The following is a 13,518-nucleotide window of genomic DNA, read 5'->3' as shown; positions in this document are numbered from 1 at the left end:
CAGTAATACAGGTTATATTTCAAAAGAGCAACAGAAATGTATTTTCAAAGGTTCTGGTGAGGAAATCAATATGAAGATTTAAAATCTTAAATGAGCAAGTTGAATATTGCAAAGCAAGGGGTATACTCGAGTGATCTCCTCTGCTCCCTCTTCCTGCCCTGGTGACACAATGCCAGTAGTGTTTATCTTCCTTGAAAGCTGGTGTCCAAATGAAAGACACGTGCAAAAAGAAAACCCACACAAAAGCTTTATGATGAAAAGGTATTTAAAGACTACACCTCAGAACTATACTAAAAGTTGGCTTTGTAAGCTTGAAATAAATCAGCATCATCTTAATAGGGTTATCTGTAAAAGCCAATGTTTTACAAATATCATTGATTTAATAGAAAAATACCAAAAATTTAATAGATTAATGAAGCATCAATGGCAAGCTGTATAATTTCTTTTTTCAACACTTGAGAAAAATGACCTGATAAACACACAGTGTTTTCACAAAACCTCATGAAGTGCTGAGGGGTTGAGCAGTTCTTTGATAGAAATTGCAGGAAATCCTCATATCCTGTAGATACATGTATTTGCAAGAATTAGACAAGTAATTCTATCTTATGATTCAAGAATGGTCTCCACAAATAAACAGCCAGGTACAAAAAAGGATAATGTAGATTGTAACTGGGATATCTGTACTCCTCTGGGCAAAGTAGATGGCATAAAACCACAAGTTCTCTCTGCCAGATTTTTCCTTACATTAATCTTTGTGGGTTTGATGTTTCTTAAAAACTTCAAGGTACATTAAGACCTTGTGCTTATCTGAAAAGCAATCTTTATGATCTCCACTGTGTACCTTTTTGAAGTAACTGTCTCTCATTACTTTTAGGATAAAGTAATAGACTATCTCTCAAAAACAGTTTTCTCATTTGAAAGATTATTATCATATTTTTATTACAGGGGACTCCTTTTCCAGCTGTCAAGACCTGTGTTTTCTTAGCTGTCTTGAACTACTATTCTATCCAGACTACCAAGGGAAGAGGCAAGCTTGAATTAATGCCTAAGTCATTTCTCTGACACATTAGGCCTTTCCAATATCCCATTTAGCACAATGACAAGGTTGTCAGACTTGGATTTGATTAATAAATTTCGTATTTGAATGGAAAATGTTACTAGGATACATAGGTGTATAATTTACCTAATGTTAGACTAAGACTTTTTTCCTGACAACATAAGTTTCTCTCAACTGACCATATGCTACCATACTCCGTAAAGCTTTCACATACAAAGGATTAAGAGACTAGAATCACTGGACAGCATTTTCTTCTTATTATTGACAATAAGATCATTCAAAACGCCACTCATGAAGATTATTTCTTTTTACTTGAAATAAAACTTAAGGAAAGCTTAGACTATAAGTAAGTGCCACCAATTCTTTACACAGCTAGGGAGATGCATTGTATCTGTTCATCAGGCACAGTCATTCTTACCTGAGCGAGGTTACTAGTCAGACAGGAATAGTCACCTTCAGCATCAGGAAGGGATATTTTGCTCACACCTATTATAGGCTATGTGATTAAAGGCCAGTCTCCACCAATAGAAAGCAGAAAATAATGTCAAGTGAAGGAAACAGAGCAATCTAACCCAGGCACATGAAGCACTCTGACCCAGCCCCAATACAGAAGAGCAGTCAGCCCATGGGCCAGGCAGAAGATTCACCAGATGAGACACGGGAGAGAGTATCCAGACCACCTTACCAACTGCCTACAAGGGTTACTTCCTGCAAGGATCACTGTGGGATCAAGGTGGACTGGGGAGGAATGAGAATGCAAAAACAAAAAGAGGGTCCAGTCACATGTAAACAGGTTGCCAGTCAGTATAATTGGCCATGTTGTAGTCTGATCACCAGCCTCTTTATTAAACTCAATTTCTGTTTTTCTGGGTGACAGCGGGTTCCATTTAATGTGCATGTTGTGTGTGCATAGGGTCAAAGTGCCAGCAAATGAAAAAATGGCTGCAGATCACAGAGGCCCATGAGCCTGCAGTGCCAGAAACTGGAGAGACATGTGTGCATACAGCATGTGGGTGTGCATGCTGGTGCACATAATCACTAGCAAGTATCAAGCCAGACTAGCCCACAAGCAGAGCAAGAGGCTTGGGAGTCTGGTATCAGGTCATAAGGCTGGGCCAGACTCTGCAGAAATCAGGGAGTCTGAGCTACTGAAAGAACCTCTCAATCTAGCCACAAGAGACTAGGGTCTGAGGGGTGGCTACTGTAAGGACCAGAAGGTCTAAGCCAGCTATTAGAGAGGCCTTGGGGTTTGAAGGTTGGCTAATGTTAACAACATAGGTCTGGACTGGCTATCTGAAAGACCCATTTGCATGAGGCAATCTGATGGCCAGCTGCTGCAAAGCTAAGGCCAGTAACTGCAAGGATCCAGTGTATTCATCTGTGTACATGTGTGCATGTCCAAGAAGGTCCAAGTACCAACAACTGAACTGGGGCTGCAAGCCTCATGGGTTTGCATGCCCAGACTAGCAATAGGGGAGACCTGAGGATCAGAAGCCAGTTTCTGGACAGACTGTCTAAGGCCAGTTACTGGAGGGACCCACACTATATACATTAATGTACTTTTCACTAAAAGCCTTTCACCCTGATCAGACAAAGAAGGGAACAGGATCAGGCTGCTTGTTTGTGCTCTGTGATTGTGCAAGTGCCTTTTTCTCTGCATTGAGATCTGTGGCCAGTCATGTATGTGTGCACTGTGGGAATAGGTGCCCATTGGGAATAAATGCTCAGCTTTGCTACTGCCTGGACCCAGGGACATGGAGCTGCAGCAGCCTCACCTCCCATCACACTACTGGGTTGGACAACTCCTAACAGCCACCACTGTCAAAAATACAAAAACAAAGAAATAGAAAGTTTTTTTAAATCACTGGTATCACTGACAAGCATTCTTCAAGATTTGTTTGCCAGTTCAAGGTATCTCTCCCTTAGGCAATCAGCCATTTAATAATTACCCTTATCAGGTAATTTAGCTTCAACACCACCGGATAGTAAAAATTTTAGTCTTGCAGACACAGTGAAAGTGTCTACATTGTGACCTGAAAAGAAGAACACTTTTGAAAACTAAAGGGCAATTTAAAAACTGTGTGCAAAATACACAGCAACACAGAAGTCACATTCATGAAAACGGAGGCCCTGTGCTCAGGCAAGTCAAGTTTTAACCATAAGGAATCCCCTAACAATCAGCAGTTAAAAAAAAAAAAAGTCCCTTTGTTAAGTGCACTGGTGGATTTATTATTAAACAGAGATCAGTTTTCAAGTATGCTCTTCAGTCCATGTGGCATCTTTTATACTGCTGTAACTTCACAGCAAATTTAGCAGTATGTCCAAATGGCGAGGGCTGCAGTCATGACTACTGCCTTCCTGTCAGTATTGCATTAGCAGCCTAAGTCTAATCAACTGCAAAAATCAACAGAGACAGACTGGTGTCTCTCCTACAGCATAATCCACAATGTGTAGCAAAACAGGAAGGACACATTTTTTAGTTCTTTCCTGCTCATGACAGGAGTAAAAATCTGGGAAGATGAGATGCTCAATTCAACTCCCAAATCACTGAGAATTTCTGATTCTTCTGAATAGCTTTTCCTGAACATTTGCAGAAATACCATAAATTTGTTAAGATTTATTCTGTCAAAAAAGCAAAGAAGCTTTATTAGATAGGAGATAGCAGACGTGATGTTAACTGACAAAGGACAAACTTTTTAACTGGAAAAATCTTGATAATGTTTAATTAATTTACAACATATCTATGTAAAATAACATTTGCTAGTCAGCTGCTTGACAAATTTAGCAGTTTTTAAAAATTAAGTTTCAACTTCAAATTGTTCAATGTTTCATCCTTTTAAAAGTTTTACTCATATTTTTAAATACTTAGACAGTTTCTAGACCAATTTCTTGAGGCACAAGAGTGGCTGAGAAGCATACTGGTGAAACTGCCAGTTAAATTCTGACATGGATGAAACCAGCTGTATACAGTGCAAGGGAAGAACGAACTACCTATTACAACTACCCTCCTCTGATGTCTAAACTTGTAAGTATGCTTCTTACACCTTCCCACACACTATAATGCACTTCACTCTCCCTTTGCCAGGCTAGTTAAGAGAGCAAGACACAGATACAGTCAGATATCAGTGTCACACATAACAAAACAGTAAGTCTGGCTGCACAAAAATGCTAAACTACAGCATAATGGAAAAATGTTTCATTTTAATAGGGTCAAATTCATTGACCCCACTGAATTCACAGAACTGATGACAGACTGAGTCCTGCTCTACTTCTCAAACTTACCATTAGGATTGCACTTCTTGTGAACCTGAATAAGAAGATGAACATTATCTGCTTAACTGAAGTGGCAATATTGATAAAATTAACTGAAGATTCACTTCTCATAAGCAGAGTCTGCTAATTAACTCATCTGAAAGCATGTGGAGAAAGACTGACTTGAAAGGATACTCCACAGACAGCCGATTATAGCACTACTAAATGACATACATATAGCAAATATGCATTTATTCACTCTACGCTTTTTTCATTTTTTCACAGCCACCTCCCTCATCCATAAATCATACCAGTAAAGGAAAAAAGACTGACTACATATAATGGCTTTTGACTGGGTATCTTCTGGAGTAGACAATTCAATATTTTCTTTCAAGTTCAGATCTACTGTTCATTTGGCTATTATATATGACAGTATTGACTATTCATTACTACTTTTCTCACTCAAATGAACAATCACGAGGACAATACCTTCAGCATTAATATTTCTTCACAGCTAAAACCTAACCTTAGGATTTAGCTAATAAATTCTTGAAATGTTTTTCAGCTATTTATACCAAGTTTCAAGATACGAGCCTTAAGTTTCTAGTCATGCTGTTCCTCAGGCTACTGTAGCCTTTGAAACAAACAACTCCTTACCGAAGTGATTACCCAACAAGCTGCCCTGAATTATTATGTTTATTGGAGGATCTTGCCTCAACCTGTAATACTAGTTTCAGTATGGTACTTCCTTTTTAATTAAAGATTTCTACTTAAAAGCATCATCACTATTGCGAAATTCTTCCAGGTGTGGTATCCTTAAGCTTTATTCAAAGCTTGCAGTTTTCAGGTTTGCATGCTTCTGAAAACTACCAGAAATCTCGACTTCCCTCCCTCTCATCACAGAGTATGACTGACTGAGCTCTTTCTGCCCTTATGTCACAGACTAAACTAGATTTTATTCAGGCAAAGAAAACCCTTCTTGGCTAAAGGGAAGGGGAAATTACTGCTGAGTACGTAAATGCTTTCAGATGGCAGTTGCACTTGCTTTGTCAACCTGTATTTTAATGCTATCAGTGAAAACAGTTGAAGTAACCAATTAATGAAAGTTACTATTAATGCATGCAAAATGTTAAACTTCAAGAAGGATTAGGTTACCTGAACACAATTTACTCCATAAGGGGATGTAATATCCCTTTAGGATATTAACATGATCACAAGATAGTCAGAAGTGGGCATAAAACAACCATGTGGCTGTCATTCTCAGTCTCCATTAAAGAAACAGCTGTAGTATAAAAACTGAAAAACACCAATACATTCACCAAGATATGTGCATCAGTTGTTACACAAGTAAATACAACATGACTTAATACCTGAGAATAAACGTGCATCTAAATGAACACGCAGCGGAGCATTTCTTAACTGCCACAGGACAGATTTTTTTTCCTTAGAACAGTCCCTAAAACGCTTTTAAGGGACTGACTTTCACCTGAGTTTTGCACACACTGTTTATACAAACAGCATGTAAAACTTCAGTAATTTACAACAGGATGATATTCATCCTGAGCCTTCAGTTTGACAGCAGTTTATAGGTAAAGAATTCCTACACAGGTGTCAGACACTGATTTTGCAGGGACACATGCCCCCATGAAACTGCATGCACAAGGAATTATTTACAGCATTTAAGACCTTTGGAAAGTAACTTCCTTAGTTTCTAAAGCTTTTCCACATTGCAACACATGGCAGATTTGTATCTCAATCCACCTCACTCCATCACCCAAGAAGCTTCTTGCACCTTGTTGGGGTTCCCCCAGTATCTTCAATTTAAAAACTACACTTTAGTACAAATACTAAAAAAAAATTAAAGTACAGCTTTTAAAATAAATGTGGTTCTTTTGCTAACTAGGAGCATGATACACCTGAAAGTAATTTCAATGTTTACTAATACAAATTATTTAGATTATCATCTTCTACTCAACAGAAGTCATCTTCATAGAAATTGCACACTTTCTTTAGTAAAACAAGTATCATACACGGGATTTTTTTCCTCACATTTCTACTTAAACTGATTTATTAAACCAATTATATCTTACATAAAAGTGTTAAAGTTAACTCTCTTATTCCAGTTACATGCTTTAGAACTAGGTTTCAACTTCTCACAGTAAGTTTTTAATCATGAACTAAAAGTGAGGAAAAAGCATCCCCACATTTTTTCAATTCATAATCTGTATTAATCTGAACTAAAGCACAAGTATAGAGGAAAAAAATTATCTGAAATAGTCAAAACCCAGTTAAAAGCTGGGTTTCACATTTCAACTGACTACACCCCTAGCAACTCAGAATGTTGCAGAATGCTGTTTCATGATATTCTAAGATGATTAAATCAGAGCTTCTGTCATCCTCTGTAACTTCTCTGCACCAGCACCAACACTTTCATAATTACACGATGAGCCAATTCAGAGCACTGAGCTGACCAAAAACTAGTTACTTTTCAGGCAGCTCTGCACGCAAGATCAAATCACTCGTGTGATCAGAGGAGCACAAGCAGCGTAAGGAGGGGGGGTGCCAGACTGCGTGCAGCATTGGGAAGGAGAGACTGTGACGAGACCATCAAACTTACATTGCTTTAAACTGCTGTGGAATCTAAGCAGAGTTAGAGGTAGGCTGGCCCAAAAAGGCCTGGTCCTAATTTCTTCTCCAGCTTTAATGACAGATTTATTGTCATTCGTCTTTTCCTGGCATTAGTGTTCTGTTAGCCACAGGGGAATAGGATCATGAAAGAAATCTAAAGGAAAACTAGTTTGTTTGGGGTTTTTTTTGCATTTTGTAATCTCATTGCTTGACCACATAAAATTTCTGCTGGCAGGAGTCAGGCAACAGAAATACGCAGCTATGCAGAGTGGGAGCTGCTCAGATTTACAGCACTTTAAGTGTGGAACTGAACTTACAGTTCCCTGTGAAATGACCGGCTTTAGTAAAGTATCCCACAGTAAGAATTTTGCTTAAAGTTATATTTGATGATCATAAAGTTACCAAGTTTCAGAACTGAGGAACACCCTGAAAGTTTTTCTGCCTGGAAGAAAACGCACCCTCCTCGCTTCATCGACCCTGCAGCGACAGGGGAGCAGTCGGACTTGACCAGAGGCCGGCCGTGGAGCCGCGGGCCAGCTCCCGCAGCAGCACCCCGCTTCCCTCCAGTTCCGACGCCGCCCGGCGGGGACGCGCAGGGGCTGCCTGCGGCACCCCTTTTCAAAGTTGCCTGTCTTCGGTTTTAAGGGTTTTTCACCCTCTGTTCGCCGGTAGCCGGCCCGCGGGATGCCGCAGCTGCTCGGGAGAGAGTACGCAGAGAGGGAGAGGGACGCGCCACCCCCTCGCCGCTCCCTCCCAAAGCGCTTCGCCTCGCCTCCGCCCCGCCGGCCCAGCGCCGCCGGCCAGCGCCGAGCAGCCGGGGGCGCCCGCGGCCGCCGCGGGGGGCGAGGGCGGGCGCCGAGCCCCGCTCCGCCCGCTGGAGGGCGGCCAGCGCGCTCCCGCGCCTCCCGGCCCCCCCCGCAGGAATGCGGCGGGAACCACCGCCCGCCAGCCCGCGCCGCTGCCTCCCCCGCACAGCCCCGGCCCCCGCGCCCCGTACCTGCCGGCCCCCGCCTCGCCTCGGCCCGTGCTCCCCGCCGCCGCCCAGCCGCCGACTCCCTGCCGCCGGGCGCCGGGCGCGGCGGGGTCTGGGGCCTGCCGCTCCCGGCCGCCGCCGGGCTCCTGCTCCAGGGAGAGGGCGAGCTGGCCCAGGCCGTAGAGCAGCCAGCAGACGCCGCAGCCCAGGCACAGCAGCGCCGCCCGCGCGAACCGCCGCATCCTCCCGCGCCGGCCCCGGCAGCGGCGCCAGGCGGCGGCCGGGGCCCAACCGGCAGCGCGAGCCCCAACCGACGCGGCGGCCGCGCGAGCCCCGGCATGCGAGGGGCGGGGCGGGGCCGCCGTGGGGGCGGGGCCAGCCCGGCGGCTCCCGAGGGGAGCCAGGTGTCGCCGCCGGCGGGGCGGGCGGTACCGGAGTGGCGGCAACGAGTCAGCGCTTAATTTTCCCAAACGCGAAAAAAAGCCGAAAATCCCCTTTCCCCGCTGCAAATAGCCCGGGGCGCGCCGCTGCCCTCAGGGTGCCGGCTGGGCCCGGTCCCCTGGCGAGCGCCCGGGAGAAGCTGCTCGCCCCCACCGGCAGCCTGGTCGCGCCGCCCGCTCAGACCGCCGGAAAACGCGTCCTGGGAAGAAGTGGAGAGGAGAATCGTCCCAGGAGGAGGCAGTGACCGGGGCTGACAAACTAGAAGTCTGCAGGCTCAGCGCGCAGGCTCGTGTCCCGCTTTGTCTTCCTTAAGAGCAAACGTGGGGCTCAAGTCCCCTGGAAACGACACTTTTATTTCCCCACACCCAAGGTTTCTGTTGTGGTACCGTCGACTTTCCCGTGAAAAAGCTTCACAACTGCCTTTTCATAAGGATATTCCCTCACGTCGGTTAGGCAGATGGGGTTGGGTCCTTTCTCCTTGCAGAGACACAATCTGAGCGTGCAGACCATCTTGGGCTCCCTCCAGCCCCCTTCCCTCCTCCGGCCGTGGCACGCAGGCGACCGGCTGCCCGGGGCCGGGGAGCGGGTCCCCGCCGGGCCTGGGGCCGGGCGGATGCTGCGCTGGGGAAGCTTGGGGGATTGGGCCTGAAGGGTTCCTTTGTGGTCACTAGCAGAAAGGGCTACCGTGGCTCACTAAGGCACGCTTCTGGAGAACAAGAAATAGGTCTGGGAAGCGGCACACCGGGGAAGGAGAAGTAACAGGTGTGCGTCCTGCTAGACAGGGGGAGCGTTGGTTGGGTTTCAGCTGAACCCAAAACAGGATGACATGCCCACTCTGCCGAGCAACAGCCTAACCCACTATTGCCAAGGTGTTTTAAAGTCATGGGTCAGTGCTTCCCTCTCAGTGCCTGACATTGGGTTTTATTTAAAAATTCTTTTAAAAGACAATTTTGAAATAATTCCGCTTTCTTTTTTGTCCTTACAATGCATTTGATTCACATTTTCTCTATGGACTGGAAATACCCATTTTTCAAATAATCAAGGTTATCCCCACTTGATTGCATGAATTCAGGACCCTGCATTTTTAAGAAAAATGCCAATATGATTTACAATAAAGCTTAAAAAATAGTTCTGTTGTAGATTCTGGGATCTGAGGGTGTATGTAGTATGTGAATGGCCATAAAACCTGAGCTATAGGTTACTGCTGCTCTTGGCTGTGTTTAAAGGAAGAGGGAAAGCAGAATGCCAGCTGGCAACTCAAGTAGCTGGAAGAGAAGTCATGCCAAAATTGTCACACCAAAAGTGTTCATCACCTCTTCCTCAAAACAAAAGTAGAAATGAGGAAAAAAGGTGATCCTCAGAAAACACTGGATACTCAGCTATGTTTGCAATGCAGATACCAGGATGATTACTAGGAGACACAAGCAGGGAAATTGAGACTGAGAAAAGAAAGTAGAATCCAAGAGAAGTAAGGAATTAGGGAGGATGAGGAGCAATGAATGCAAATTCAGGGACAAAGATGGCAAGGTGATGATGGAAGTCATAGATTAAAGGGGGGAGGATCTGTAGAAAGAAATTACTTAATGAGGCAAGGGAAATTTATGTTAGTGAGAACCATGTACTGGCATGCACCAGAGAGAACAAGCTCCGAAAGTGCCACTCAAAGCCTTAGCCAGGCTTCCTGACCCTCTGTTTTCTGTTCCTCTGTGCTTTCTGCCACAATGGATGAACCCACCGTTCAGCTTTCCTGAACTTGTGTTTGCACTCAAAACCTGGCTCACTGCTCTCATTGCACATCTGCCTGCAGACCTGTGTCATGAATTTGTCCCATTTCACAACACATTACATATACTCTCTAGTCCATATGGCAAGGAATAAGTAACAGAAATATGAGTGATACAATGGAGTATTTACTGACAGTGAGCGTAAAAGCAAAGACCAGCTAGTCCCTACTGAGGTGTGACACTTGCCTTTTGTACTGAAGAGTGTTCCAGTCATGGAAAATGAGGTCTGAAGGATGTTATACAGGGACAAAGAATGAACGTGGCAGCTGGGCAGCAGTAATGCTTTCATGCTTCAGAAGAAGAAAGTATAATCTTAGATGAGAAAAGAAGAAATAAGGAGTGCTGAAGAGGTATGACATAGGGAGGAAAAAAAATGTTTTGGATTATCAATCATACCATTTCCCAAACAGGAATTTACAGGGTTCTCTTCATTCAGTGCTGTCCAGTAAACCTGAATAATTAATGAGGGAGAATGTGTCTGCCGTGCTCTAAAAATATAACTGAGGCAAGGTCAGAGAGAAAGTTAGTATGCTTTGTTAATGTCTCTAATGCTACTGGGAGAAAAAACCCAGAGAAACTTAAACACACACAAGCCTTTTTTCACACTGCAAAATCTGTTCATATAACCTATCAGTTGATCTGATAAAAGATAAAATGCTTCTCACTACAAACTCGGCCTTGTGAATAACAAAGATAAGCTAAAGTGACTGAAATGTCATACCTAGGTTGTATCACTGAGAAAAAAACACTATCAGACGGTATCCAATAAGCTAATTCTTCTTTTAAAATTATTTTTAAAAAAATAATTATGTATCTTTATTACTCACCATAAAGTTAATGAACAATATGTAACATTTTATGCTATAACGTTTGCTAGTCTCTAATAAACTTGAAATATGAAGAGGTACAATCAGATGCAAGGTCCTCTCCATTTATTACCAGTTTTAAATTCTGAAATCCTTTTCTTGACTAGAATTTAGTTAGCCATTGTAACTTTTGTATCTTTAGGATTCAATTCTATTTACTCTGTCCAGAAAATAGCTGAAATCCAGAAAACATTAATCTCAGTAACTAAAGTTAAATAAGTAGTTAGGACAACTGATTTTTTAGAAGAGTTAGCATCTTACCCTTCTGCAATCTACCCCTTCAAGGGTCACAGCAGCAAGGTTACTCTGTGCCAGAAAATGGAACCAAAGTTCTAACAACTCATTAGATCAAGACATAAATCAGATCAACTGGAAAAAAAAAAAAAAAAGATTTATTCACAATTATGGAAAGGGATTATCTGATGCAACAGAGAGAACAAAGAGATAAATCAACTTCCACTCCAACTTTGTGCTAATTAAAAAACCTAGTCCTAATCAGATGCATTTGTATCATTCCTTCTCAGTTTGTTCTTTCAGGAAGTTAAACCATTAGTTACATTGGCAAAGCAATAAGATTTTGTGCTGACAGATTTGTGTCAATGCTGCCTTGTGTGTAGACCAGTTAAGGGTTTTTCAAAGGCTTTCTTTGATGTTCAGGTGCCCTTTCATACAATCTACAGTGTCAACACTTTGCTATGATGCATTTGCAAGGTTGGGTAAGGAAGGGCAAATTTTTTGCCCTTTACTACCATGTGTTGTGCATATGGCATCATCAGACTTCTTGGTGCAATGTCCCTTTTCTGCTGCTGCCAGACATAATTTTTCTTTTCTTCTAATTAATTTCTAAGACAAGGATTTAGTTTGTTACAACTGCCTTCCACTCTCACTGTATCTACTCTTCAAATTTCCCTACATCTGCCCTGATGTATAAAAATGTTAATAAAAATTCTCAAAATCGATTTTTATTGATGACCAAAATATTACTGCCTTCCCCCATTCCTTCCCTTTTTAGTTCTCATTGTTTTGAGTTGTTGTGTGTTTAACCTATATAGACCATAAACGGGAGCTTGCAGTATTTTGCAATTACTCTTGGGATCAGCAATATACACACCTAAGGACAATAGTACACAAAATTAAGTAAGCTGCATTGTAAGCAGTTTGGAAAGTGGTGCAATACTTTGCAAAATTCCTAGTTTGAATCAATTATTTCTTCATCAATAGTACAATTTACTTCAAAATTTATTTAATGGTTCCTCTGGGAATAATAACCATTATAAGTTATTAAACAGTAGAGAGCCCAAATATTTGTATTGTTCCTCTTAAGAAAGTTCTACTTCCATGTCCTAAGTAAATATACATCTATATATGCAGACCTGCACAATTTTTAGGGCTCTGCTACATTAAAAAAGTACAAAGAATAATTTCTAGGAGCATAGAGAGAATTTTCTTTTTATCTCTTTTTCTTTATTTGTATGTCAAATTTTATCATTATTTCCTGTAAGGATTTCTAAATATGAAGCTTCAAAACATCAGTACAAAAGGGATTCTTAGTGTTGGGCTTTTGTTTCTTTGCCTCATCTAAAATTCTCCAAGGACCATACCTGGCAGAGGTATTTGTGTTTAAAGTACTCCTGGAAGGAGTCAAAGCAAACTTATCTACTTATGCAAATATGTACTGTGTACAAAAATACAGAAATAAAGCAAGCAGGCCTGCCTTTTGTTTGTTTATATATAACTATACTCAAGTCTAAAAGTCCTTATCTTGTCCTGCTGTTGTTTGCTACAGCATCAAATGCTTCAAGTTCCCTGACAAACAGATCAGAGTCTTTAAATGTCTACTATACATAATTTTTTTCTTATAATGGAATAAATATTTGCTAACAGTAATCATCCACAAGAGCAATTTTGCATTATGGCTTGAAAGTTTGATTTTTAAGATGAAGGACATCAACTAATCTGAAAGTAATCCTGTAAGGTATTTTCTACCTTTCCTACTTCACAGTAACGGTGCAGAGTCTACACAGCAAATTTAATGCCACCTGTAGTAAGTATGGTCATCCTAGTCACTTTCTTGAAGACCTGTAGAAAGAATGCTCGTGATATCCTCAGACCACTAACTGAAAACCACTGCTTTTTTTTAGTTTATTTTTTCATATTTGATGTAAAAACTTTATGCATTTTATGTATTCATTATTTCCAAGTGCAAAAAGTCTGCATGGCTAGGACAGTGACACTGCTTCTAGCAAACAGCTAAAAGGAAAAAAAGAAGTTAGATGACAGCTGCCCTTATGAGAGGAAACAGGTTTAGGAAAGCTGTCAGGGACTCTTGAGAGCCATTCAGCTAGGTAAGCTACATGATACACTGGAGGGAGTGAGCCAGGTAACTGGTTGCCCCTATTTTGAAGCAGCAGCATACTCTGGAGTGGAAAAGATGACAGGCGGTCATGCAGTAAGGAGAGCTTTTGGAAAGCAGTCAGTCAAACCTGGTGAAGAGTTGATTTATTTTGTCAATTCCTA

General features: G+C 42.2%; 1 protein-coding gene across 2 annotated transcripts in view; it reads right to left on the bottom strand.

Moving 5' to 3' along the window:
• GXYLT1 (glucoside xylosyltransferase 1) overlaps positions 1 to 8,216 on the bottom strand; it is a 33,837-nt gene extending 25,621 nt beyond the window's left edge. For both annotated transcript variants that reach the window (XM_074901538.1, XM_074901539.1), the window contains exon 1: positions 7,935 to 8,216. In XM_074901538.1, the coding sequence (XP_074757639.1) occupies positions 7,935 to 8,152 (218 nt within the window). In that variant the 5' untranslated portion in view covers positions 8,153 to 8,216. The remainder of the gene's footprint in view (positions 1 to 7,934) is intronic.
• Between the last annotated feature and the right edge of the window lie 5,302 nt (positions 8,217 to 13,518).

Source organism: Athene noctua, chromosome 3, assembly GCF_965140245.1.
Source record: "Athene noctua chromosome 3, bAthNoc1.hap1.1, whole genome shotgun sequence".
Taxonomy (NCBI): Eukaryota; Metazoa; Chordata; class Aves; order Strigiformes; family Strigidae; genus Athene; species Athene noctua.
Note: the sequence above shows the minus strand (reverse complement) of the source record. Positions and strands in the feature narration are given on the sequence as shown.